Below are 26,409 nucleotides of genomic sequence, written 5' to 3'. Positions count from 1 at the left end.
CAACCGCCACTGGACTATTACAGGTGTAAAAGGAAACCAAATCAGAATTAGAGGCGATAACAATTTAAGTTACACTACGTTTGTAGTTGTAATGTGACGTTTGCTAATGCTATTTTCCATTGCATTTTATTTTGACTTTGGTGTGTTGATCCACGTTTTCTCTTGGTGAAAAGTGTCAGAGACTTTTCACCAAGAATCAAAAACTTGTCACTGAATAGATAAATAAAACTTCTGATGCCTGACCAACAGATAAATCGTTTTTTAATATACATATATTTGTAATTCTACCTGAATTCAACAGCCTGTATATGTACGCCTCTGGATTAAAAAAGGGAAGAAAAAAAACATCTTTAGAATTTCAGCTGCCCAACTCAATACTAACAACTGAATCCCTCCAAAGAGATATTAAGTCTATGCGTACAAACATTTGTTTCAACACCCCGTAGGGGAGGGGTTAAGGCCCCAATTTGAAAGTCATCCTGCAAATGAGAGCAACCCATTATCTGACATGAGACCTAAATACAGCTTTTGCAATCTTCCCATCTAGGCCATTCCAAAACACACAATGTTTGCTTTCTCAAAGGATACTTGCACTTTACTCTGACTTTCTTCCCCAGCCGGTCGTTACACACAACCTCGATCATTTCTGCAGCCTGCGGGAAAAAAACAAGTTAGTGCCAGCAAAGGTATCACTTCTAGATTTATTAAGGAATTTTACTACGTTCCATAACATAATTATTTGCCATGTCTGTATGCCTGTGAGATTATTCACTCCTTACCTAAAACACTAACTTTGAAGATACATTTCTAATTAAGTATTGGATTTGTAGCACATAAGTTGCACGAAAGAAAGAATTCAGAGGAGATGAAGTGAAGAGAAGCAGGCAGAGAAGGAGATACTTTTGTGATATATTCCAAAGACAGCAAATTTGTGCAACAGAGAGTGAGAGGTTTTCCGTGACTTTACTAACCAGGATATGGACATCACTTCTGTTACTTCAGAAAAACAGAGAAGAGACAACAGGAAAGAAAATACTATTTTTGTTATTGGGTGTAAGTGAAGACTAGTTAACCATGTTCCACAACAGCTCATGGTATGATAAGCATGCTAAAACTAAAACGTGAGCTCTGCTCTTGGAACTTAATTGTCCAACCCCTCATAGCGCAGACATGGTGTGAAAGTGAATTCCCTATAGCTGGATTCACTGAATAAAAAAACTTTGCCCAAAGAGCAACACCTAAAGGAGAAGAGAGAGGTGGCTTAGCCACCAACATTTCAATCTGCTTTCCATCAGAAGCATAAGTGGTTTAAACGAGATGCGCTTCAGTTCTACCTTTACTAATAACAAGCATTGGCAATGCTAATCAGTCTCGGCAAACTGAGAGCTATAGGCACTGGCAACGTTAATGCATTTGTGTATATCAATAAGAGCAGTCGCAGAGCAGTACACAAATACATTTACACTGCCAATGCATACAGCTCTCCCAGTATGTCTAAGCTGGTGTCTGAAATGCTGAGTGAATGTAGTAGGTTGGAGATAGGGACAGTTGTTGGGAGGAAGAAGCCTTGACTGCAGCTAGGTACAGGACACTGAACGAAAGGATCTAACATGAAATAAAGAACTTAGCTGCTTTCTGAGTAGTTAAAAAAAAATATATATATAAAAGGGTACAACCTAACATTTGATTAACTAACTAATCGTTAGTTGAGAAATCAAAAAAATACAGACGTGGCACACTGCACTACCAGCACTATGGTACTGTTAATTAAAAGGTCGCATGTTTCCTGTTTTATGACCAATAAAGCATGGTTGACAAACGTTCTCTCATACTAGTCAGCGCACGTCCCCTCAAAGCAATGAAAACTAGACTTTAGTAGTGATGAGGAATGTGAGCGTTCACTAATAGGAACTAAAATTAACTATACAGCTTAGCAAAGGATAAATGACCACAAAAAGCTCAACCGCATTCCTGAGGCAATATTTATTTTGGTCTCTAACCAACGTTTTCGGCACTGATAAGTTCGCTTTGTTCTTGTCTGCAAATTGTTGTAACGTAGGTAATGTATGTAATTCTTTACACTTATGTATATTGATAGGTTAGCACAGTCTTGTGCTATGATGTAACATTAGAACCTTTGGTGTGGGGAATTCTATGGGTGGCGGTTGGAGTGGAGGAAGCTGGTGGTGAAGGATCCTCTGCCTGTACCATGTGTCTGGGGCTGATAAATAAAGAACCTACATCAAAATAAGACTGCAGTGATGACTACAGAAATTGGCGAAGAAGGTGACGCAGCCCCGCACGTGGTGAAGCAGATTGCGATGATGGCGAGGCAGTGACACTACTCTGCCTGCCCTACCATAATCAAGCTTGCCAGGAGAATCGGACGCAGTACAGGATTGAGGAGGACCAAGGAAATTGTTAATTAGTGAGCCACAAAATACTCGTTCGTTCCCACATGCGTCCTCTAAACATACAATGAATGCACTTAGACAGTCTCAGAGGACGGATTCAGCTGTGGCAAGTATGGGCTTAATTCAGCACGAACGTGAGTACATTTGAAATCCATTACCTACTTTATGCGTCTCCCAGCCAGTCTTCAACTGCCGGATCTTGAGGATTGTGTATCCTCATTACGATATGATATAACTGTACTGTGAATTTACCCTCAGAGTCTCCTCGTGGCAGCCATATTTCTGGTACATTTGCTGTTCCACACGGCTTGTTGGTTAAATTTCAGCATTGCAAAGATTCGCTGATCAGCACAGCTTACATTGTTGACAGATTAGTCAATCATCCTCGGCTGATTACGAACACAAACGTTCGAACATTTTGAATGTGGAATCAATTTGTTGAGTTTAATATCATTAAAATGTTATACAACTGCGCCACCTACTGGGTTTTTATGTAATAACAGCATTTTACACAAATGTATTATTAACAATCAACTGTTCACAGGTTAGTTGATCTCTATTACTAATACATTGCTGTTTATTATCAAATTTAACCAATATATTGTGCACTTGTGTTATTTTCTTTGTTTTCTGCCATCTCATTACAAGCAGTGAAACGTGTGCATTACACTCATTGAACTTATTCAATCCTCAACCATTTATTCCTGCGAAAGGAGAGCCCACTATGCCTTGAAAGGAATGGAAAGAGTACTTTTGTAATTATAGAGACACTTGAGGAAGAGGATTTTTCACCAGAGAAAAAAAAAGGTACTGCTGTATTGCTTAGGTCCAGGAGGGCTTAAACCATACAATCAGATTGAAAAGAAACCCAGAAAAGGAGGAAATGTATTTACGCATACTTTAGAGGCTCTTGATGCACATTTCTCACCTATTGTGTGTGTTGCTGTAGATAGGTATAAGCTTTTCCAGAGGAAACAAGGAAACACTGAGAATGTGGCTGACTACGTTGCTGTACTTCGTGCTCTGGCGTTAACATGTTGTTTGGGTCCACTCCATGAAGAACTTATTCGTGATCAAATTATTATGCATGCGAGCAACCCAAATATTCAGGATAAACTGTGGGTCAACGGTGAAGCACCTCTAAAGGAAGTGATTGCTCTAGTAAAGAAAGCAGAACTTACAGGTATATGTGCCAAAGCGGTAATGGATGAAGTACAAGAAATAAAAGAAGTTAAAAAAATATCTAATGCAAAATCCTGGAAAGATGGTGAAACTAAAAAAAAAAGTTTCAAGAAGCAACAGATTATAATTGTAAACCAATATGTGTGGAATAAAAGAAGTGTTATAGGTGTGGGAGCACTGAGCACTTAGCATTTTTCAAAAAAATGCCCTGCAAGGAATCAAAAGTGTTCTCATTGTGGTGTTGTGGGTCACCATGCAAAGGTTTGCAGGAGGAAATCTATGAACTCAAAAGTGAATGTTAACTACATTAGAGAGGACAGTGACTCTAATTCCGATGATTTGGAGAATACAAATGTTCATCAGGTGTTTGGTATAGATTACGACATTTTAGGTGTAGATCAAGTTAAAAGGATGAAACCATGATGTGAATTGGCGGTGGGGGGGAAGGGGTGATGATTAAGGTGACTGCAGATTCAGGTTCACCTTTACCATAGTGAATGAAGATGTATGGAAGGATAAATTGGTGGTTGGTGGAAAAATTAGGCACACATCTTGACAAATCTGAGGTTGTTGCCAAGAGCTATACTAGAGACAAAATTGAATTTGTGTGTTTCTGGGAGTTAGAATTTCAGTTTAAAGAAAGGAAAGCACAGTGCAAATTGTACGTTTCCAAAAAGGGACCCTCCGACTTAGGTTGGACGGACCAGAGTGATTTAGAAATAATTTTGAACCCCAACAGTCCAGATCCAGCGTTGACAATTAAAGAAAAGGGTGAGGGAAAAGAAGAAATATTGGATTCTTACCCAGAAATATTTTCTGGTAACGTGGGCTGTTGAATGATTTTCGGCACAAAATAGAATTAAAATCATCAGCAATTCCATGTATTCATAAGGTTAGACACATACCTATCTCTATTAAGGAGGAAGGTCATGATGAATTGAAAAAACTGGTGGAGGGTGGCATTATTGAGCAAGTTGAGTCAGAAGAATGAGTTTCTCCATTAGTAGTTGTAAGGCGATCCAAGGGTAAAGTAAGATTATGTGTGGACCTTAGAGAGCTGAATAAAAACATCTTAACTGACCAATATCCGTTACCACGCATAAATGAAATGTTTTCCGCAACAAAGGATATGTGTTGGTTTTCAACTATCAATCCAAAATCCGCTTACCATCAGGTGCCATTACACCAGGATAGTAAGAAATACACAAAGTTCATAACGCCTTTTGGATGTTATCAATGTACTGGAATGCCTTTTGGACTAGCATCAGCGATGTTTCAAAGGTTTATGAGTAATATATTTAGTGGAATCTCTGGGGTGATGTTTTTCCAAGATGACATCCTAGTCATGGGTGAAAATAGAGAGAAACATGATAATAAGTTGAAACCGGTTTTAGAAATCCTTAAGAGGAAAGGTTTGACAATAGAGTATAGTAGATGTAAATTGGCTCAAGAGGAAGTGGCTGACTTGGGTCATAGTATCAGCAAGAATGGCATTAAACCGAAGCAAGCTTTAGTGGAAGCTATCAAAGAGGCTCCTTGTCCTGCAGGGAAAGAGGATGTGAGAGCTTTTCTAGGTTTAATTGAATTTTATTCCAAGTTCATTAAGATCTTTTCTGAAAAAACGTATTATATACGACAATTACTCAAGAACAAATCCAAATTTATTTGGTCAGATGGGTGTCAAAGGGTGTTTCAGGATTTAAAAATTGAAATTTGTAAAGCACCATTTCTGAAGGGATTTGATCCCAAATGCAAATCCATTGTGACAACGTATGCAAGTAATAAAGGGTTGGGGGCGGTACTAACACAGTGTGATGATGAGAACAATGAATGGGTTGTTGCCTTTGCAACACGGTCTTTGACCCCAGCTGAAGAGAGATACGCAGTCATTGAGCGAGAAACATTAGCCTGTGTGTGGGCATTGAACCGTTTTTGTCAATTTGTGTGGGGACTTCATGTCTTGTCGAGGTCTGATCATAAACCTTTAACAAAGGTTTTTAACGACTGCTGGATTACAAAATGCATCTCCGAGACTGAGCACGATGTTGGTAAAATTGCTGGATTTTACTTATGATGTACAGTATTGGCCTGGAGTCAAGAAGAAAGTAGCTGATTTTCCCAGTAGAATGTCATTACCAATAAAAAATGTAGTTTAACTAATGGGTGAGGAGAGTTGTGTGGCTGGATTATTTGATGAGGGAATGGAAGGTATTGATAATATGGAATGGAAGGAAGGATGGAATAAGGATGACAGTTTAAAAAGAATAGCTGGTTACATAAATGGAGGTTGGCCTGAGAACATAAATCTTGGGGCAGATGGAAAAATTTATTGGGAGGTGAGAAATTAACTTTATTTAGAAAACAATATAATGTACAGGAGGTGGATGAGTTGTACCTCCAGTTTCTATTAGGAGAAAGAGCCTAGATTTATGTCATGAAGGAGATCTTGGAATATCCAAAACTAAACAAAGGGTCAAAAGCAGGTATTGGTGGCCTGGTCTTGATAAGCAAATTGAAAACAAATTAAGAGACTGCATGGAATGCAACAGATGCAAAAGTGTCTGAAAATATTTAAACCACCTTTATTACCCATTGCATGTCCAAATATGCCCTGGGAAAAAATAGGTTTGGAAGTGGTGGGACTGGTGGAATGCAATAATGGTGAATACAAATTTATTCTGGTCGCAATGGACCATTTTTCAAAATGGCCAGAGATTGAAATAGTTCATAAGGCAGAATGTAAAAAAATTATAACATTTTTAGACCAAATATTTACAAGAGAAGGTCTACCTAAAAGTATGATTACTGACAATGGTCCTCAATTTGTGGCTGAGAAATTCAAATTTTTAAAAAAAAGAAATGGTGTAATCCATATCACTACCTCATTATACCATCCAGAAGGAAACCGTTTAGTGGAACGATTCAACAGGGTCATCAAAGGGAGTATCCAGTTGGCCAAGAGTAATGGTTTGAATTGGGAAAGTGAGCTATGTAAGTTAATTTGGGCTTACAGAATCACTCCCAGTAGTGTCACTGAGGAAAGTCCATTTTCCTTGATGAGAGGTTGTGAACCTATCAGCAAGGATCTTGGTTGGTTATCGTCTGGTAAGCGGGTTGAATGGTCACCTGATCAAGTAAGATTGAAAATCAACAAGGCTCAACAAGCATATAAGGAGTGGTATGACAAGAAAATCGGAACAAGGGAATCCAAAGTAAAATGTGGCGATTGGGTGAAAGTGAGAAAAGAGAGAAAAGTCCGAAAAGGAGAAAGCAGATATTCAGAACCTCTGCAAGTATGTGCCGTATTCCGTAACTCAGTTAAATTAAGTGATGGGAGAGTGTGGCATTTGGGCAGGATTTCCAAGTGTAGGAATGTTAAACAAGCTGAAACAGAGAATGTCAAGAGTTATTATTGGTTGGAAACAGATGAAAAGGCGAGTAGTGAAATGGCAAATTTATACGGTAGATTAGTGAGGAGTGACAGTAAAACGCGTGCGCTTGAAGCATCAATGCATGATAGTATTCAGCATTCGCTGCGTGATAGTGAAACAACAGGTACACAAAACTTACAAAACAGTACAAACAATGACAGTCAAATCAACACTGGAATGTTTGGTAGTATTATTTCCAAACCAAAGAGGTTTGATGACTTTGAATGTGTTAATACAGTTTAATGGAAAAATATAATGTTTGTTTCTGTTACTTTTTTTTTTAATAAACCTCTATGAATTAAAAAAAAAAAAAAATTAACTTGCTTGTAGTGTATTTATATGATAAGATAAGTGTATGGAAGTTCTACTATTATTTTAGTTTTTTTTTAAATATAAAAAGGGAAGATGTGTTGTAACGTAGGTAATGTATGTAATTCTTTACACTTATGTATATTGATAGGTTAGCACAGTCTTGTGCTATGATGTAACATTAGAACCTTTGGTGTGGGGAATTCTATGGGTGGCGGTTGGAGTGGAGGAAGCTGGTGGTGAAGGATCCTCTGCCTGTCTGATGTGTCTGGGGCTGCTAAATAAATACTGATTTGCATATGGCTGGGTCCAAACTGGGGTGGCATGGGGAGCAAAAGAACGATGGATTAAACCCAGATCTATGACTGGGGGTGAGTGTTTGACAATGTTCAGCATTCCGTCCATCACTTGTTGTTTTTGCTTTGTCGCCCTAAGTGGGAAGGGTATGCCCAGATGTGGGTCCCTTGCTTCCCATGCCACTGGATTCAAGCTAGCCTGGCTGATGAGGGGTGAAACCCCAAAACCGGTCCCAGGATGCTTGTTTCCGGTCCAGTGAGGACCTGGCTTGGCAGTTCGGTCTGGACTGTTCCCATGAGGAACAGGGTCAAGACTGATTTGCATATGTGCTGGGTCCAAACTGGGGTGGCATGGGGAGCAAAAGAACGATGGATTAAACCCAGATCTATGACTGGGGGTGAGTGTTTGACAATGTTCAGCATTCCGTCCATCACTTGTTGTTTTTGCTTTGTCGCCCTAAGTGGGAAGGGTATGCCCAGACGTGGGTCCCTTGCTTCCCATGCCACTGGATTCAAGCTAGCCTGGCTGATGAGGGGTGAAACCCCGAAACCGGTCCCAGGATGCTTGTTTCCGGTCCAGTGAGGACCTGGCTTGGCAGTTCGGTCTGGACTGTTCCCATGAGGAACAGGGTCAAGACTGATTTGCATATGGCTGGGTCCAAACTGGGGTGGCATGGGGAGCAAAAGAACGATGGATTAAACCCAGATCTATGACTGGGGGTGAGTGTTTGACAATGTTCAGCATTCCGTCCATCACTTGTTGTTTTTGCTTTGTCGCCCTAAGTGGGAAGGGTATGCCCAGACGTGGGTCCGATGCTTCCCATGCCACTGGATTCAAGCTAGCCTGGCTGATGAGGGGTGAAACCCCGAAACCGGTCCCAGGATGCTTGTTTCCGGTCCAGTGAGGACCTGGCTTGGCAGTTCGGTCTGGACTGTTCCCATGAGGAACAGGGTCAAGACTGATTTGCATATGGCTGGGTCCAAACTGGGGTGGCATGGGGAGCAAAAGAACGATGGATTAAACCCAGATCTATGACTGGGGGTGAGTGTTTGACAATGTTCAGCATTCCGTCCATCACTTGTTGTTTTTGCTTTGTCGCCCTAAGTGGGAAGGGTATGCCCAGACGTGGGTCCCTTGCTTCCCATGCCACTGGATTCAAGCTAGCCTGGCTGATGAGGGGTGAAACCCCGAAACCGGTCCCAGGATGCTTGTTTCCAGTCCAGTGAGGACCTGGCTTGGCAGTTCGGTCTGGACTGTTCCCATGAGGAACAGGGTCAAGACTGATTTGCATATGGCTGGGTCCAAACTGGGGTGGCATGGGGAGCAAAAGAACGATGGATTAAACCCAGATCTATGACTGGGGGTGAGTGTTTGACAATGTTCAGCATTCCGTCCATCACTTGTTGTTTTTGCTTTGTCGCCCTAAGTGGGAAGGGTATGCCCAGATGTGGGTCCCTTGCTTCCCATGCCACTGGATTCAAGCTAGCCTGGCTGATGAGGGGTGAAACCCCAAAACCGGTCCCAGGATGCTTGTTTCCGGTCCAGTGAGGACCTGGCTTGGCAGTTCGGTCTGGACTGTTCCCATGAGGAACAGGGTCAAGACTGATTTGCATATGTGCTGGGTCCAAACTGGGGTGGCATGGGGAGCAAAAGAACGATGGATTAAACCCAGATCTATGACTGGGGGTGAGTGTTTGACAATGTTCAGCATTCCGTCCATCACTTGTTGTTTTTGCTTTGTCGCCCTAAGTGGGAAGGGTATGCCCAGACGTGGGTCCCTTGCTTCCCATGCCACTGGATTCAAGCTAGCCTGGCTGATGAGGGGTGAAACCCCAAAACCGGTCCCAGGATGCTTGTTTCCGGTCCAGTGAGGACCTGGCTTGGCAGTTCGGTCTGGACTGTTCCCATGAGGAACAGGGTCAAGACTGATTTGCATATGGCTGGGTCCAAACTGGGGTGGCATGGGGAGCAAAAGAACGATGGATTAAACCCAGATCTATGACTGGGGGTGAGTGTTTGACAATGTTCAGCATTCCGTCCATCACTTGTTGTTTTTGCTTTGTCGCCCTAAGTGGGAAGGGTATGCCCAGACGTGGGTCCGATGCTTCCCATGCCACTGGATTCAAGCTAGCCTGGCTGATGAGGGGTGAAACCCCGAAACCGGTCCCAGGATGCTTGTTTCCGGTCCAGTGAGGACCTGGCTTGGCAGTTCGGTCTGGACTGTTCCCATGAGGAACAGGGTCAAGACTGATTTGCATATGGCTGGGTCCAAACTGGGGTGGCATGGGGAGCAAAAGAACGATGGATTAAACCCAGATCTATGACTGGGGGTGAGTGTTTGACAATGTTCAGCATTCCGTCCATCACTTGTTGTTTTTGCTTTGTCGCCCTAAGTGGGAAGGGTATGCCCAGACGTGGGTCCCTTGCTTCCCATGCCACTGGATTCAAGCTAGCCTGGCTGATGAGGGGTGAAACCCCGAAACCGGTCCCAGGATGCTTGTTTCCAGTCCAGTGAGGACCTGGCTTGGCAGTTCGGTCTGGACTGTTCCCATGAGGAACAGGGTCAAGACTGATTTGCATATGGCTGGGTCCAAACTGGGGTGGCATGGGGAACAAAAGAACGATGGATTAAACCCAGATCTATGACTGGGGGTGAGTGTTTGACAATGTTCAGCATTCCGTCCATCACTTGTTGTTTTTGCTTTGTCGCCCTAAGTGGGAAGGGTATGCCCAGACGTGGGTCCCTTGCTTCCCATGCCACTGGATTCAAGCTAGCCTGGCTGATGAGGGGTGAAACCCCGAAACCGGTCCCAGGATGCTTGTTTCCGGTCCAGTGAGGACCTGGCTTGGCAGTTCGGTCTGGACTGTTCCCATGAGGAACAGGGTCAAGACTGATTTGCATATGGCTGGGTCCAAACTGGGGTGGCATGGGGAGCAAAAGAACGATGGATTAAACCCAGATCTATGACTGGGGGTGAGTGTTTGACAATGTTCAGCATTCCGTCCATCACTTGTTGTTTTTGCTGCTAAATAAATAACCTACATCAAAATAAGACTGCAGTGATTACTACACAAATGACTATTGACGCGTGTGTCCCTTCCCATTTGGTGTCATGTACACAGTGGCAATTTTTATGCTTGCTGTTGTGTTTATAGTGCCAGTTATGGGGGCAACAGGCTTTCAGATGTAGCAGAAGACTTTTAGGTCAGTGTTGTTCTTTTGCATGATTAACTGGCTATAGAATTGAAGCGCCCATCACGCTACCACTGTTACCACCGGTGATGGTCTCTGGTCAAACTACACTTCCCCATTGCTCTCACAGATACTACCTTAGGCTGTCCAAAATCTGGAGCGGATCGTTTTTTATAGAATGTATAGCCTTTGTACCTGTGAAACGAGATGGATCCCAGAATGCCTTGTGTCTGTTAGTTGGAGCAGCTGACCGGCACACAACAGATCACCATTTATGTGAAGCTTGTGCAAGATTACCAGTGAGACACTTAAAAGCGACAACAGCTCAGTGAGAGCAACAGCTTTGCTTTTCCGTACATCAAGATGGCGCTGTTCCTTCACTTAGCAGCTGGTTCATCCAGAAATACTATTGAAATTCAAGACAACATGGCATCCTCCTCAGAAGTATATCGTAATTGATAATATATAAATGTAAAATATGGCCTTTGTTATCTGGAATAACATAAAACACAAAGCAATGAAAACAACCCAGTGACTCTTTGTACGCTGAAAATATGCTTCTTCAAGGTAAAACGGCTCTGTGCTGAACATGCTACCATCATGTACGTTGTGTGTGTACATCATGGTGATGAACCGTTGCGTTAATCTGAGACAGGGCTTGGATGCTGGTGTTCTCATTTGGGGTCGTCTTTGGACAGTGGAGGGATGATTCATTGGGGCTGGTTCCAGCTCAACAATATCTACCAGCACTGCCAATCCGGTCCCATTCTTGTTACTACGGATGGTCATGTAAACTCCAGATTAGTACACGTTGATTTCTGCTAATTGTATATATTTTTTGCTAATAACTGATGGGGCTCCAATAGTAGACATCTTATAAAGACTATATTGGAGTGTCTCTCTGGGTTCATATTTTAGAAACAACCCATCTGAAGATGGCTGCTACCCTCGCCTGCAGCACTAGAGAGAGTCCTGATTGCGTACTTTAAAAGTATATTTCTTAAACTATTACAGCTTAATGAAATATGAACAGTATCAAAATTGTGACAGACCGAGTGCAGAGTGGTTAGTGCATAACAGCACTCTGCTATGACGTAAAGATCCTGTGGCTTAATAATACATTGTTGTGCGGTGCTGGAGGCATGTTTGAGGGGGTGGGGGTGAGGGGGAGGTTGCGACTACGAGTGGAGGAGGGTGGGTGTATGTGTAAACAAGAACAGGAGGGTGAGAGTACACTATACAAAAACAGGAGCGGCATGCGATTAAACGAAAAAATAATGAAGTCGGAGCTACAGCGCTCCTAATGCATGGCGGGACAGGCACCTGTTAAAAAAAAAAAAAAAAAAATTGTCCTGAAACAAAAGCTAAAAATAGCTGCTGCCTAGCTTTACAGTACTTGACCGGTACTCTTGGGGACAACTAATCACCGGAAAAGGCATGACATATGCATACCCCTTTTAAATGGTGATAAAAAAAAAAAATGAAGGGAAGAGGTGCCTGCAAATGACAAACCTATGGGCAGGCTGAAGACCCCAGATGTAGACACAGCATGTCTCGGTTCGAGACAGAGCATACATGCCATCTAGAGCAGAGACCGAAAAAACAGGCTGGGCCACTCATAGTGGTAAAATGTCTGTGCTACGATAAATGTTTATACTAACCCATTGTATAAAACAAAAGCATTTGGTATATGAATTGCAGAAGCCCATTCCTCATTTGGAAATGGAGTATCTTGACGATAGTTACTAGAGATTCCAATCTAAATCTCAGGTTCACAATATTAGGAGGACTAAACTTCTAATATCCACCCACCCACCCACCGCTCAACTGACATTCACACAGAAAGGAATATTTAGGTGAAATGCTGTTGTCTCCCTGCTATACACTAGGTCAAAGGTCAATGTGTCCCACTCATTTCTCTCTTGGCAGAGATTTAGTCTAAGATGATTAAGTGGTTGACCTTCCTTTATTCACATTTTTTGGAAATTACCAAATAGTAACAAGCACTGGCAAGGCAAATAGGTCTCGCCTATTCAAGAGCTACTGGCTCTGCCAGTGTGTTTTAGCCATGTTGTTCACCAGCATCACTAGAAAATAGTGGTATAGAGGAGAGTGACATTGAGTGTGGTAGAGTGGAACGGCGAAGAGTTGAATGGAGTGCTGAAGAGTAGAGTGGTAGAGTGTTGTGTACTGGAGTGGCATTGCGTAGAGTGGCATACATTGGAGTGGCAGAGAGTGGACTGGTATAGAGTGCATTGGCGTAAAGTGTTGCAGAGTGTAGTGGGGTTGAGTGTAGTGGCATTGAACTCAGTGGCGTACAATGCAGTGGCATAGAGTGGTGCATACTAAAATTCAGTAGTGCAGAGAGAGTCGAGTGGCGTAGAGTTGAGTTGCATAGAGTGCAGTGGCATAGATTATAAAACCACAGAGTGCAGCAGTATAGAGTGCAGTGGAGTAGTGCAGAGTAGAGTGGCAGAGAGTGCAGTGCTGCAGAGTAGAGTGCAGTTGCGCAGAGTGAAGTGGTAAAGGGCAAAGTTGCGTAGAGTGCAGTGGCAGAGTGGAGTGATGTAGAGTGGAGAAGAGTAGCGTAAGTGCAGTGGCATAGAATAGATTGTTTCAGAGTAGAGTGAAGTGGCATAGAGTGGAGTGGTGCAGGGTATTGTGCAGTTGTATAGAGTGGCATGGGGGCAATGGCGTAGAGTAAAGTGATGTAGAGTGCAGTGAAACAGTTGATTAGCGTGGCGTACTGTGGATTGGCATGGAGTCCAGGGGCACAGAGTAGAGTGCATTGGAGTAGAGTGTCTACAGAGTAGACTACAGTGGCGTAGACTACAGCATGCAGAGTGTCGGAGTACAGTGACAGAGTGGATATGTGCTGAGTAGATTAGTGTAGCCTAGACTGGAGTTGTGTAGAGTGCAGTAGCGAAGAGTGCAGTGGTGTAGAGTAGAGTGGCAAAGAGTGCACTGGCACAGAGTAGAGTGGTACAGGTAGAGCAGAGAGGTGTAGCGAGAAGTGGCATAGAGTGCAATAGAGTGGAATAGTGCAGAGTGCAGTGGTGTAAAGTGGAGTGGTGCAGATTAGAGTTCAGTGATGTGGAGTGGTGCAGTGTAGAATGAAGCATTCATATTGTGGTAGCACATTGCCATTACAGACAACATATTTCAATTGGAATGATCATTACATTTGTACAGACATACAGTTTTTTTTTGTTTAAATAAAAAACTATACAGCGCACAGATGGAAATGTGTGGGAACTGCATCACCTAGTTTAATGATTCGTTTTGATCATATTAAAATATTTGTTTCCAACACTTCAGAAATAATTTTAAAAATTGCTTTACTTGTGCATTCATAATACTGATATATTCTGGAATACTTACACATTTCATTTAAACGTTGTTGTGTGCTACAAAAAAACTCTTTCCTACCGCCGACTTCCCCTCCCAGTATCCAGCAAGATTGATACATAAATCCTCACTTTTAAGTCAGAGACAGAAATGTAAACATGCACCCTTGGAAGACAGTGCCTGACATTTGACCTTGGTCTTTGAATGCACAGCAAAGGTGACGTGATCAGAACAAGATTTAAAGGCTTGTTAACATAAAGCATGTTCGTAAACAGATACAGAAAACACGGTTTAGGCAATGGAAGTGACAAACTGAACCTGGAGAGCCTAAAGTAAACAAAGCCAGAAACTGTGAGTTATAAACCACAAAGCCAATGGTGATCAACAAGAGGAATGTATTTCTATATCAACTTTCTGAACGTCCCTAAGATGTCCCCAAGATGTGGTGGGCTGTGACCTAAAAAAAAAAAAAAAAAAAAACGTGAAAGCAATTACTTTACCCAAGTGATCACAGTCGACACTTTAAATCGTCCAGTTGGCTTGAACAACTATGTACAAAGAGAGTATGTGGCTGGAAGAATTAAATGGGTGGGATCTGCTTTATTTGATAGAAGTATTAAGGACTGGTTGACCAGTTCACTATGCCTCAATCAAACAAATTAATTAATTATAATGAGCAACAGTAACAAAGTTGTTGGAAAAGTTACAAACCAGTAACGTTCTGCTAATATTAAACTTAGTTGGGTCTTTCAGCCTCTCAGGTCAAAAAGGAGCAGAATAGATAACTTAGAATCGTAAGATCACCATTTAATCTAGATCAGGCATTTAAAGTGAGAGAAGCAAGAAAAGCTTATAAAAAAGCTACACAGTCCTCCAAGAGACAGTCAAACAAAAAATATAGGAAAAATATTTTTCAATAAAACCAAAAACAGATCTGCTCCTCTGTAACAGACCGGAAAAAGGCAAGTCCATTTAGTGGGCAGTTAGGTTTCTGAGGAACCTTGGACTGTGCACATCATTAAATTATAGTGGGGTGCACTCTCCCCATGAGCAACTGAGTTGAAAGGATATGTGGCCCCACAGGGTTTCAACCTACGTCTTTAAGGAAAGCAATGTTGCTCAAACCATTCAAAACGTTGTATCAGATAGAGGCCCAAGCCCAAATGGCATCCCTATCACTCTTTTTTAAGAAGGATGTTGAAATCTGGACACATTTTCTTTACCCACTATGCAATAACTGCACTCAGCTTGAAGATGTACGAGATTCCTGGGTCGATCTCAATCTACAAGAATGGTCCAACTACAACTCTGTCTAATTATATGCTAATAGCACTAGCAGATGTGGAAGCCATGTTCCTCACAAAGATGCTGCTAACAGAGCTAGAAGAATGGGCTACCTTGCAGAAAAGCTTTTCAGCCTGCTTTGGGAAATCTGTGCATCATTTTGCCTTTAACTATCATAGCAAAAATCATCCATTGCATCTAAGACCCTTATCCATATTGATTCTTGTGGATCTTAAGTCGGCGTTCAACAAAGTAAACAGGAATCATTTACATCTCAGGAAGACCCAATTTATCACTTCAATACACTGATGATATTGTCCTGTTGAGAAAAAGAGCAGTGGGTCGGCAAAGATTTATTGCTGCATTTGTGCTTTTCTGCTCAAACCATTACATGATAATTAGTTTAGATAAATTAAATTGGTAGTCTCAGGGGTTAAAAAAATAATAACAGGTCCTGAAATACAAAGAGGTTGCTACATGTAAGTACTTGCATATAGTCACTGATCAAAGAGCACTGGCAACTGCTTTCCTACTTAATATCAAATGTTAACTCCCTGGGCTTTGCTTTTAACACCCTAACAAAACAAGCATTTGCAACGGAATGAGTCTTGCATTAGACCTATTAGAGTTGTAAATTCCTAAATGGACTTTTCTTGCCACTTAAATTGAAAATTAAAAGTAAAACATTTGATGTAACGGAGCCATTTCAAAGCGCCATGACCGGCATGAGCGTGAAGGAGAGACACAAAAAGAAAAAGATGTTCGTTCGCAGTCAAACATTTCGGCAATCGTGCAACTATCCATGTAGCAGGGCCAGTCTGCAAGTCAGTAACAAGTCCGCCCTAAGGAGGGACAAACGTAAAGCATTTACCAATGATAAAGGATTTTTGAAAGGCAAGCCCAGGAATGAGTGTGATGGGCTTGCGGTGAGTATGGTTAAAAGTCGACAATACTTGCAAAAGGTCAAAGCGCTTGTGCGCCCGACCTAAAAAGTCACACAGACCTCATTGAAACCAATGCTGAAATAGTCAAGAGTAAGTTTATAAAATCTTTAAGTTACGAGGTTAAAGCAACTCTTAGAAAACATGCCTTGACTATCACCTTAATAAAAAAAGGCATTCCCAACAAGTGCCATTTCCTGAAACATGCTAAGTTCTAAGAAGCTCCTGCCTGATCCTAAAAACACGGATTTGGAAATAAAACAACCCCGACACAAGTTTTTACAATTCGTAGTTCTCTCATTCGACGTCGCTCAACAATGAAATAAAAAAGATACTAGGTCAACTGTTTAAAAGAACTGGAAATAAACATTTAACTGTGCCAGGTATGCCGAAGATAAAACAGTGTTAAGCAATCACTTGCATGTCTGAAAGGTTACAAACTAAAAAACTTTCATGGTCGAAGGCAGCTTAATTTACAAGCAAGTTTCCCTCTTCACCATAACACGAAATAAACTAAATATATTGCTCTGGCTTTTGCCTGAAATCTGCTCCTCCACTAACAGTCATTTGTGTGATTATAAGAAAGAGACTGATTTGCATTATTCTTTTAAGTGTCCATAAAAACTGGCTCAGTGATAGGTTGAACTATTTGGGAATTGCTAAATGCCGGGAAAAACTGATTTTATGTTTTAAAGGTGACAATCAACAATTGACCACTAGACTCATTTAATACATCAACGCTCCTGAGAAACTAATGATCACAACTAAAAGAGCACAATTATAATAACACTGTCCTTTACGACAGCAAATCTGTTTTATTATTTGAACTATGTTAATTTCATACAGTTTGTGATGGGATCACAGACGTACTGGGTAATGGCTCAGAGAGTTGTTTTCAATATGATATTAAGTCACTCGTTTTATCATTTTTGTTTTTGTTTTAACTAACTGCAAATAAACTACTCATTCAGGAAAAAAGCTAGGCACGGGTAAAAGCAATGACATTAAAAAAAGATGAAGGTACACTTTAAATAAGATGAATCGCCAGGCAAAAAGAATGGGAAAATAGTAGAAGTGAAATGTGGCTGAAAGTGTAAACGTTGGGGAGCTATTAGGAGAAAGGGTGAAATAGAAATTGTAATGAAATTAAAGTCAGGTGGAGCCAGGGAGAACCTTAAAGTGAAAACGCAGGAGCTAGAAAGATGGCAGAAGAGGTATGAGAAAAAAGGTAACTGTAACTCCATCTTCACCCGTGTTCAATTTGCTAAGCGAACCATGAAGTGATGAAACAGCATGGTAGACAAAGATTTTGCAAAGTTATGGTCCAATTGATTGAGCTACATTAGTACGAATTTGTAGTCCTTAAATATTTAGGTTTAAATGTGCATACAATCTGATGTATGTTCATATTCAGTAACTGTTTTTCTTCGAAAACTACAATCTTTCTCATGGGGTAAATGCCAAGCGTAGCTAACCTCAAATCAAATTTTAATCCAAGAGGCAGTTATAGGCTTGGAAACCAAACTACATTATGACCTAGTAATAATACAGAACCTCGCTCACCAATCCTAGAAATAGCAAGAGTTACTGTAATAATGCAGCAATGGAGGACTAACTTGTGCGCTGCAAGCAAAGACTAAATTATGTAGAAAAGGAGCCCCAGATATCCAACACTTCAAACACTGCCTGCACTCATCTGGACCTGGATGTTCAGCACCTGGATGCATGATGGAACAACGCATGCGCCAAACCACATATGCCTGAACAACGGGGTCGAAACAATGACCGCGTTGTTTGGTTCCACAAATGCCTTTACCACGCACGCCTTAAAGATTTTTCGTTGTAAAAGCATGCCTAGTAAAGGCATGTGTGGAACGTAATGCGTGGTTTTCGCATGGCACTACCCTACTCGCCCTATAAACACAACTACCCTGACCCCCCCACCTGCCCTAAAAACACAACTACCCGACCCCCCCACCCGCTCTAAAAACTACCCGATACCCCACACCCACCCTTAGCCCTGAAACCTACACGACCCCCATAAATAAAACTACCCCACCCCTGAAAACGTAATTGCCCCATCCTAAAAATAAAACTATCCCTACCCCCACCACCCGCTCTAAAAGTAAAACTACACCGACCCCCACCCACAAAATAAAACTGCCCGACCCCTCCCACCGGCCTCAAAAATAAAACTACCCCGACCCCCACCCCTAAAAACTACCCTGATACCCCCACCCACCCCAGAGCCCTAAAACATACCCTGACCACGCCCTAAAAACAGCCCCACCCAAAAAACAAACTATCCCACTCCTAAAAATAAAATTACCCTGATCCCACCCTAAAAAAAATAAAACTACCCCAACCCCCCACATGCTCTAATAAAACTACCCCGACCCCCCACAAAACTACCCAGACCCCCCCACCCGCACCAAAAATAAAACTACCACGACCCCCACCCACCCTGAGCCCTAAAAGCTACCCCAATACCCCACCCGCCCTAAAAACAACCGACCCCCACAAATAAAACTACCTCGCCCCTAAAAACAAAATTACCCTCACCTTGCCCCTAAAAAGCCGACCCCACCACCTGCCCTAAATACAAAGCTACCCTGACCCCTCCACCCCTGCCCCTAAAAACCCACCCCGCAATATAAAAATTACTCCAACCCCCACCCCTAAAAACAATTACCACACCCTAAAATGATAGTACCCCACCCCTCCCTAAAAAGAAATCTACCCGACTCCTCAACCCCGCCCCTTAAAAAAAAAAAAAAATAATAACCCAACCACCCATAAGAACTACCCCACCCCTAAAAACTACCCCAACCCTCCCCCAGCCCCTTACCTGACAGCGTCCTACCCCAACCCCCTAAATACAAAATTAATATGACCCCCCACCACTTATAACCTACCTGCCCCTTAAAATTCGCCCCCACCGCCCTAAATACAAAAACGTATCCTGACCCCCCAACCCCACCCCTAAAAACCCACCCCAAATACAAAATTACCCCGACCCCGGCCCTAAAAATAAAACTAACCTAAAAAACTACTCCCTGGCCCCACTTACCTGACCACCTCCTCTCCGGATGCGGACTCCCTTTTGTTTGCCTTATCCACGCATGTGCGTTGTTCAGCACGTGTGGTTAAGGCAGAGAGAAAGGGAGTCGTCGTTAACGCGAGCGTGGTTCCGCTTGCGTTAACAATGTTGTCGTAGTTCCGTTGTCATTGTTTCAGACGTTTCCCACCTGGATCAATGACAAACAGCTTCAAACCCAAACTTTCACAGAAGTCACTTGGACTGCAACCCGGACCAGCCTCGTTCTCAAGTTTGCCAAAAAAACATAAGGAATGCAGGTACTAGCTCTCTCTTCTAAAGGAAGAAGAAATATTTCTTCCAGAAAACGCCTTCAAGACTGTCTTTCAAGCCCTCAAACTCCTGCATCCGGATGGTGGTAACACCCTGCTTCATGGCCTCCCACTCAACACTAGCATTCCTATGACAATCTGACAGGCTGCAGCTAGGCTTATCCAGGGCTGGAAGAAATATGATCACATCACTCTCATCCCAATCAAACTCTGTTTGCTTCATTTGCCTCCTCACGCCAGCTACAAAGCCACCATGACCAGCACAACTGCTTATCTTGTGGACCAACTCATCTCTCTGGTGATTTTCTGCAGCCAAGCTACCATCAGACTGGAAACTAAGAAGAGTAAAAAAGTAAAAAACAAGGCAGCAGGCCCTTTCTATGTTTTGTGCACCCACTTGCCTACTGATCAAGTTAAATATGGATTTGAGGTCTATAAAAGCCACATATAATGGCATTACCTTGGTGCTACATATTTGTGCAATTACATAAAGGTGTGTGGTCTGGTCAGTAGAACTCAATCCTTTCCTGAGACCAGCCTGCACACTAGTTAGCACAGCATCAACGTCTATTCAACTCTATAGCCAGCTGGCTAACACTTTTCGATACATTTTGCCTGTCCCATCTAGTAGGGAAACGGGTCTATAATCAATGGAGTTGCTTTTGCTACATTTTTTATGCAATGGGATTATAACAGATGAGTGCCAGGATGAAGGAGTCTTTTCTATAGTAAATGCAGCACTATTCAATTGTGGCAGTGCCCATAACCAGAGTCTAATATCCACCACGACCAGCCCTTGGGTTTTGTTCAGCTTGAAGCTGTCGATAGTAATTTCAGCTCATGAGACTCCCATGCATGCTGCGTTCACTGTTTCCAGCGTTTCCTCGTTATGAACAGGGGCTGGCATTATTCTGTTCATGGTAGTGACTGACTCAACAAATAGGTGAGGGTCACAAGGTAACCTTCGATAATGGTTTACAATGTGCAGAACTGAAGGTGGTATTTTTCAACAAAGTTTGATTAGACCATTTTGACTTAGAAACAAATTTAATTTGGGTGTAGCTTACAAACAACTCATTTGTATATGAAACACGGGCTGACATGAAGAACAAATCAGAATATTTTAGAGGTTCGGGCCGAGAGAGAACCCAATAAACATTCACAATGATTGTGCAGTAAGGTGCGATAACAAAAACTGCAAGGAATTCATATACAATGCATATGTGATTTGAAAGTTTGGTTGTCATTCTTTTAGAATGGTTGTGTTTCTAATTGTCAGTCAAATGAACAAATATGCCAAAAAAAATGTGACAAGTATCAAACATGCCAGAATACATCTTTTCTTTGCCTTACTTTCTCAAGAGCCTTTGGTGCACAGAGGTCCATCCCAGCTAGTTTGATCTCAGGCCACAGAGAATATATTTGAAAAGTTTGCAAGTCCAAAAATACCTCAAACTATTTAAAAATGTTTGCGTTTAAATACCAAAGGCCCGTTCTCCAAAGTATAAGTTCTTAGTTTCCAAAGACAACTGCAATGTCCAGTTAGCACATACACAGCAGAGCACTGAACACAGTTTGGGAGGAGACCAACTACAGATAACAATAATATCCAAAGTAAACACATGTAACACTACAGGTGCTGAGAGAGAGATCTAGCATCCATTGTAGTTGTCCCGGGGGTGCTTTTTTCTATCATCTGAGGAATTCTTAATGATCTCAATTATTACATGGAGAAGGAACGGAGAAGTGACATGTAGCATTATTGTCTAATTTAGCCTTTAAATTGGGATTTTGCTGGAAGAGTAAGAAATAGACAGATAGCTCAAATGTTTGCGGCACTAGGGTATCTAATCTCAGCTAACCGGAGTCTCGCTTAAGGGCTAGAGTGAAAGCACAAAATCTTGTATTCATGTCAGTGTGGAAATAGGGGATACTAAACCCATCAAGGTCTGAGGTGGTACAAAAAGGGTGAGAGCAAGGAAGGCTCATCAAGCTCACAACTCGTGAACATTCGGGTAGGTCCTTGGTTCTCTCGCAAAGCAATATTATAATTGTAGTTTAGAGCAACTTTAACATTACGTCCATTTGGTTCTTGGGTACTCCTTATAGAGACAAAATCCATGCATGCTTCACTCCACTAGACTCTTAGGGGGTCATTCTGACCCCGGCCGGCGGCGGAAGCCGCCGGCCTGGCTGGGACCACCAGAATACCGCTGCGCGGTCAGAAGACCGCCGCATGTATTCTGGGTTTCCCGCTGGGCTGGCGGGCGACCGCCAGAAGGCCGCCCGCCAGCCCAGCGGGAAACACCCTTCCATGAGGATGCCGGCTCCGAATGGAGCCGGCGGAGTGGAAGGGGTGCGATGGGTGCAGTTGCACCCGTCGCGATTTTCAGTGTCTGCATGGCAGACACTGAAAATCTTTGTGGGGCCCTGTTACGGGGGCCCCTGCAGTGCCCATGCCAGTGGCATGGGCACTGCAGGGGCCCCCAGGGGCCCCACAACACCCCATACCGCCATCCTGTTCCTGGCGGCCAAAACCGCCAGGAACAGGATGGCGGTATGGGGGTCGGAATCCCGCGGGAAACCGGCGGTACACTGCCGGTTTTCTGTTTCTGACCACGGCTGTACCGCCGCGGTCAGAATGCCCATGGGAGCACCGCCAGCCTGTTGGCAGTGCTCCCGTGGTCGCTGGCCCTGGCGGATTTTACCGCCAGGGTCAGAATGACCCCCTTAATGTCGTTCTGAGGGGGCAGTTCATTTCCAAAACATGTAGTATATGACCTTTTCTTCCAGAGGAGGACCAAATAGCTGGATTTCCTCTGAGGTTGTAGACTTGTTCCCAGCCTTGTTAGAACACAGTTACTGGCAATGTTCATCACAAGGATAGACTATTCACTGTGTTGGTGTAGTAGAACACCTCCAGAACACCAGATGAATAACAAAGAAATGGTTTGGAAATGTAAATTCTTATGCAGGTCATAGGGCATTGGCAAGCTGATAGGGCCAATCAAAGGCTATACCCTGATTAAAACTGCAAACATAGCAACAGAAGCAGGGAAGGCCAAACACAATGTAGAAAGGTCAAAGTATTACTGACCTGATCTGCAGTCACAACTGCCAACAGAAAAACTTATTTCAGCCAGATATTTGACCTTCAATATTGCCGTGGCCTCGTAGGACTAATCAATGAATGGAGAGGATATTGAACTGAACGTTATTTCAAAACCTTTAGTGCGAGTTACAGTCATTTCCACAATGCAGTATGAAGATTAAACCTCTCATGTTGCGTTACACTTGCAAGGTCATCCGGTAAGTCATCATCAGCACCCTATATGAACACAAGGTGCAACACGTACATACCACCTGTCGCAAACTACTACATACACATAGAACAAGGTGAGATCCCACTGTTCTGGGGACAGGTAAAAACATTAATAGCTTTCAACTCAATTTAAGCTGCCTCCAACTATCAGCCGCACCAAAACTTGATGAGGAAGCGGTGGCCACCCTCCGTTACAAGAAGAAATATGCTTAGATTTGTAGTAAAACGTTTCCAAATATAAGTGTTAAAATACAACTTGGCCTAAAAAAAATAACTGCTTTAAAATAAGTGCATTCATATGTATACTTCTGTCAGCTTCAATCCAAAGCCTCGCTATATATGCTTATAAATTCAGTAGAACATTTTGTTCAATTCAGTTCTACATTCTGTATTACATTATACTTTGTTGCTCTGCCTAGGGTGACTGTTGTGTTAGAGTCTATATTTGTTTTGATGGTACTCCTCTAATTTACTTAGTTTAAATGAATAAATTCCAAAGCAAATTTCCCAAGAGATTAAAAAAGCTTCTCCTTGTTTCACAACACACTTGACCTAAACTTGGCTGGCAGAGATTCTGATCAAAAGGTCAAAGGACTGCCCTCCCAGAAAGTGTCACTGTTGTGTGGGGTCCGCCCCGATTTATAATTCACTGTTTTCCCAGTATATTTAGATAAAGTGTTAAGGCCAGGATTAGCAATAAATCTAGTGGTGGTGTCTGTCCAACTTAGTGAGATGCCTGCCTTGTTAAGGACCCCGTCAACCTGTTTTTTAATAGGGCTCACCCACTGTATTGTTGACATTTTAAGCCCTTCCCCCAATATTTTGATATAATGGGAAAAAGACTAAAACAGATTGTGATACTTTTTCTTTAGGTCCTGGAGCATGAGGCTGTTATTTGGTAGTTACGCATGACAAATAATGTTGCTTTCCATTAGAATTTCAGATTTTAAGACGATTTAGTTCCACTCGAATGATGGAGTTATTCATTTTGTAACTGAGCCTCTTGAAAGGTGTGAATAGCACGTAGCCAAGGCTTACTCCAGAAGGTAGTAAAGAAGCCGTAACTCAAATACAGTATGACACCGTATTCAGACTTCATAAGCTAAATATCAGACCAATTGGTTTCTTTTAAAGTAGGCTGATTTATAAAAGAGATTATGGAATTAAAACTCAAAATTTAGTTTCACAATATATAATCCCCCCTGTTCTGTTTCTTGAATGCAAACTGTTGCGGCATGCCCAAAGTGTCTTTCCAAGAAATAATGGATAGTTGACCCACTAACATGAGATGCACATTGATCTAAATGTAAAAATGGCAAAACATTCACTAAACGAAACAAAATCATGAAATTGTACAACATGACAAGATGGATAACAGTGTGCTTTGCTGACAAGTGGGTGCATGACAAACGAATACATTGCCGGCGACCCAACAACAACCCGTGACGGAGGAAAAGACAACAAACAGGATCGTCTTAGTCTTTCATCCTTCCAAGACTGGGCATTAACATCACCAGCTCCACAACTTCAACTTACTAGGAATGAGCTAAAGATGAACGATAGAGCTGACTCAACCTTTCATACTTCCATTACATGTGTTCTGTTAAAAGATGTGTTACATGTTGCCTTCCCATAATCAAAACAGAGTTTGAAGGAACTATAAACAAGACCAAAACAGTCTCAAGTTTCACTAAACATTACACTAGATAGGACTGATAACTAAAATGCAACGCCTTTTCATTCTCTTGAGCAACAAGTAGCACTGGCCTCTAACCTTGGTAACCCAGCTCGCTCGACCCTACCTCGAATCTTTACTTGCACCGGCAGACAGATCCACGACAGTACAAGCATGCGTAAAGGCTACGAACTGGGCCAAGACGCTAGTGAAATGTTTTAGCCGGAAATGGCGTCCCCGGCTGAAGCTCTGTCGCCACAGAAATAGGACTTTCATATTGTCTTTTTCTGCACGGAGACTCTCAAGGGTGCCATCTTGGAATGGATCAGAGTTTATTTCAATAAGGATTGGGGAGGGGGCAAAATCAATTTCTTAAAATCAGTTCTGGAAAGAAATTAAACATTTTCTCCACCAACTCAATTGAAAATGTATACATTTTTCATATTTAATTCCAATCCTTTGTGAAGTTACGAACATCAGTGTTTGTTGAACCACCAGATATAAAAACTCAAACAGTTAAAGTGTTAGTCCATACTAAAGATTTTTTGGACAAGAATTAATCAACACGGACTACCATAATGTGGCCTACTCTACATAAAACCATTGCCTACTCAGCAGAGACGTGCAAGGACGTTCTACAGCAAGATGTCCGCCGCATAGAAGCAAATATTTTCTCTTTCGTCTGTAGAAAGCACATAGTTAATAGAACGCAACTCTGTAGCGCCAACATTATAACAGGCCTTGAAACTAGAATCTACCCATTCTTAAAACCAAAAAAGGTTGGCTTGCCCTATACGGTTAATCCGGGGAGATGGGGCTTTACGGACAGCAGTGCCGACCGTAACACTAAAGAAGCAGGATCGAATTTCATCGTCGCGTCGAGATTTCTGAGCCTGCGGAAATCATTTAATCGTAATGCGCCCAAAAACGATATATCGTGACTTTTTATAATCTAACTGAAGCTCATGGAAAGCATTCCAATATCCTCAAGTCCGCGCTATATAAAACTGCAAAAAATAAAATATGTGCAAGTGTGGCCTACCGGTTTGAATCTCAATACAGGACGACAGGGAACTTCTAACAGCTCCAGAATTAGGGTGACTAGATTTTGAAATTAAAATAAACGGGGCAGGTTAGACATAAAAGTAGGACTAGAGCCTCTAGTCTCACTTTTATAGCTGGCCTGGCCTGTACAAAAAAAAAGAGAGAGTATACACTCACAGGAGAGCAGGTGGTAGCAGAAGTATTTAAGACTCTAGAGGTGCAAGTGAAAGGAGAGCATACCTTTCAGTTCTGATGCGCAAGTTGACCTGACCTTTGTCCTAAAAACCGGGACATTTATTTCAAATTAACAAAAGCATTCCCAGGTTGACCTGACCTTTGTCCCAAGAACCGGGATATGTAAAATGAACAAGCGTGGGGACACTGGTACAGTCCTCTGAAAACCTCTGAAAACCAGGACTGTCCAGGGAAATCCAGGATGTCTGGTCACCCTACCCAGAATGCGCCTTTTAATTGCCCATTCGTACTTCAGCATCTTTGTGTGAGTGAGTTGTAACCGACAGGGAATGTGTAGTAACAGCATCAGCGTGCGTTTGTCTGCCCTTCCAAACAGAAACTCAATGAAAACAGACGCAAGGTACA

The 26,409-nt window shown here is 42.4% G+C and overlaps 1 protein-coding gene across 3 annotated transcripts in view; it reads right to left on the bottom strand.

Annotated features, from left to right (window-relative positions):
* The window catches only part of UBL5 (ubiquitin like 5), a 34,941-nt gene extending 9,076 nt beyond the window's left edge, over window positions 1–25,865 (bottom strand). Inside the window, exons 1-2 of one of the 3 annotated variants that reach the window (XM_069231778.1) lie at window positions 25,808–25,865; window positions 589–653 (exon numbers count right to left, since the gene is read on the bottom strand). In XM_069231778.1, the coding sequence (XP_069087879.1) occupies window positions 589–644 (56 nt within the window). In that variant the 5' untranslated portion in view covers window positions 645–653; window positions 25,808–25,865. Of the gene's footprint in view, window positions 1–588; window positions 654–24,864; window positions 25,015–25,807 lie in introns of those variants that run through there. The other 2 variants (XM_069231776.1, XM_069231777.1) reach the window with 2 other exon arrangements.
* Between the last annotated feature and the right edge of the window lie 544 nt (window positions 25,866–26,409).

Source organism: Pleurodeles waltl, chromosome 4_2, assembly GCF_031143425.1.
Source record: "Pleurodeles waltl isolate 20211129_DDA chromosome 4_2, aPleWal1.hap1.20221129, whole genome shotgun sequence".
NCBI classification, from domain to species: domain Eukaryota; kingdom Metazoa; phylum Chordata; class Amphibia; order Caudata; family Salamandridae; genus Pleurodeles; species Pleurodeles waltl.
This window is presented reverse-complemented; position numbering and strand designations above follow the sequence as displayed.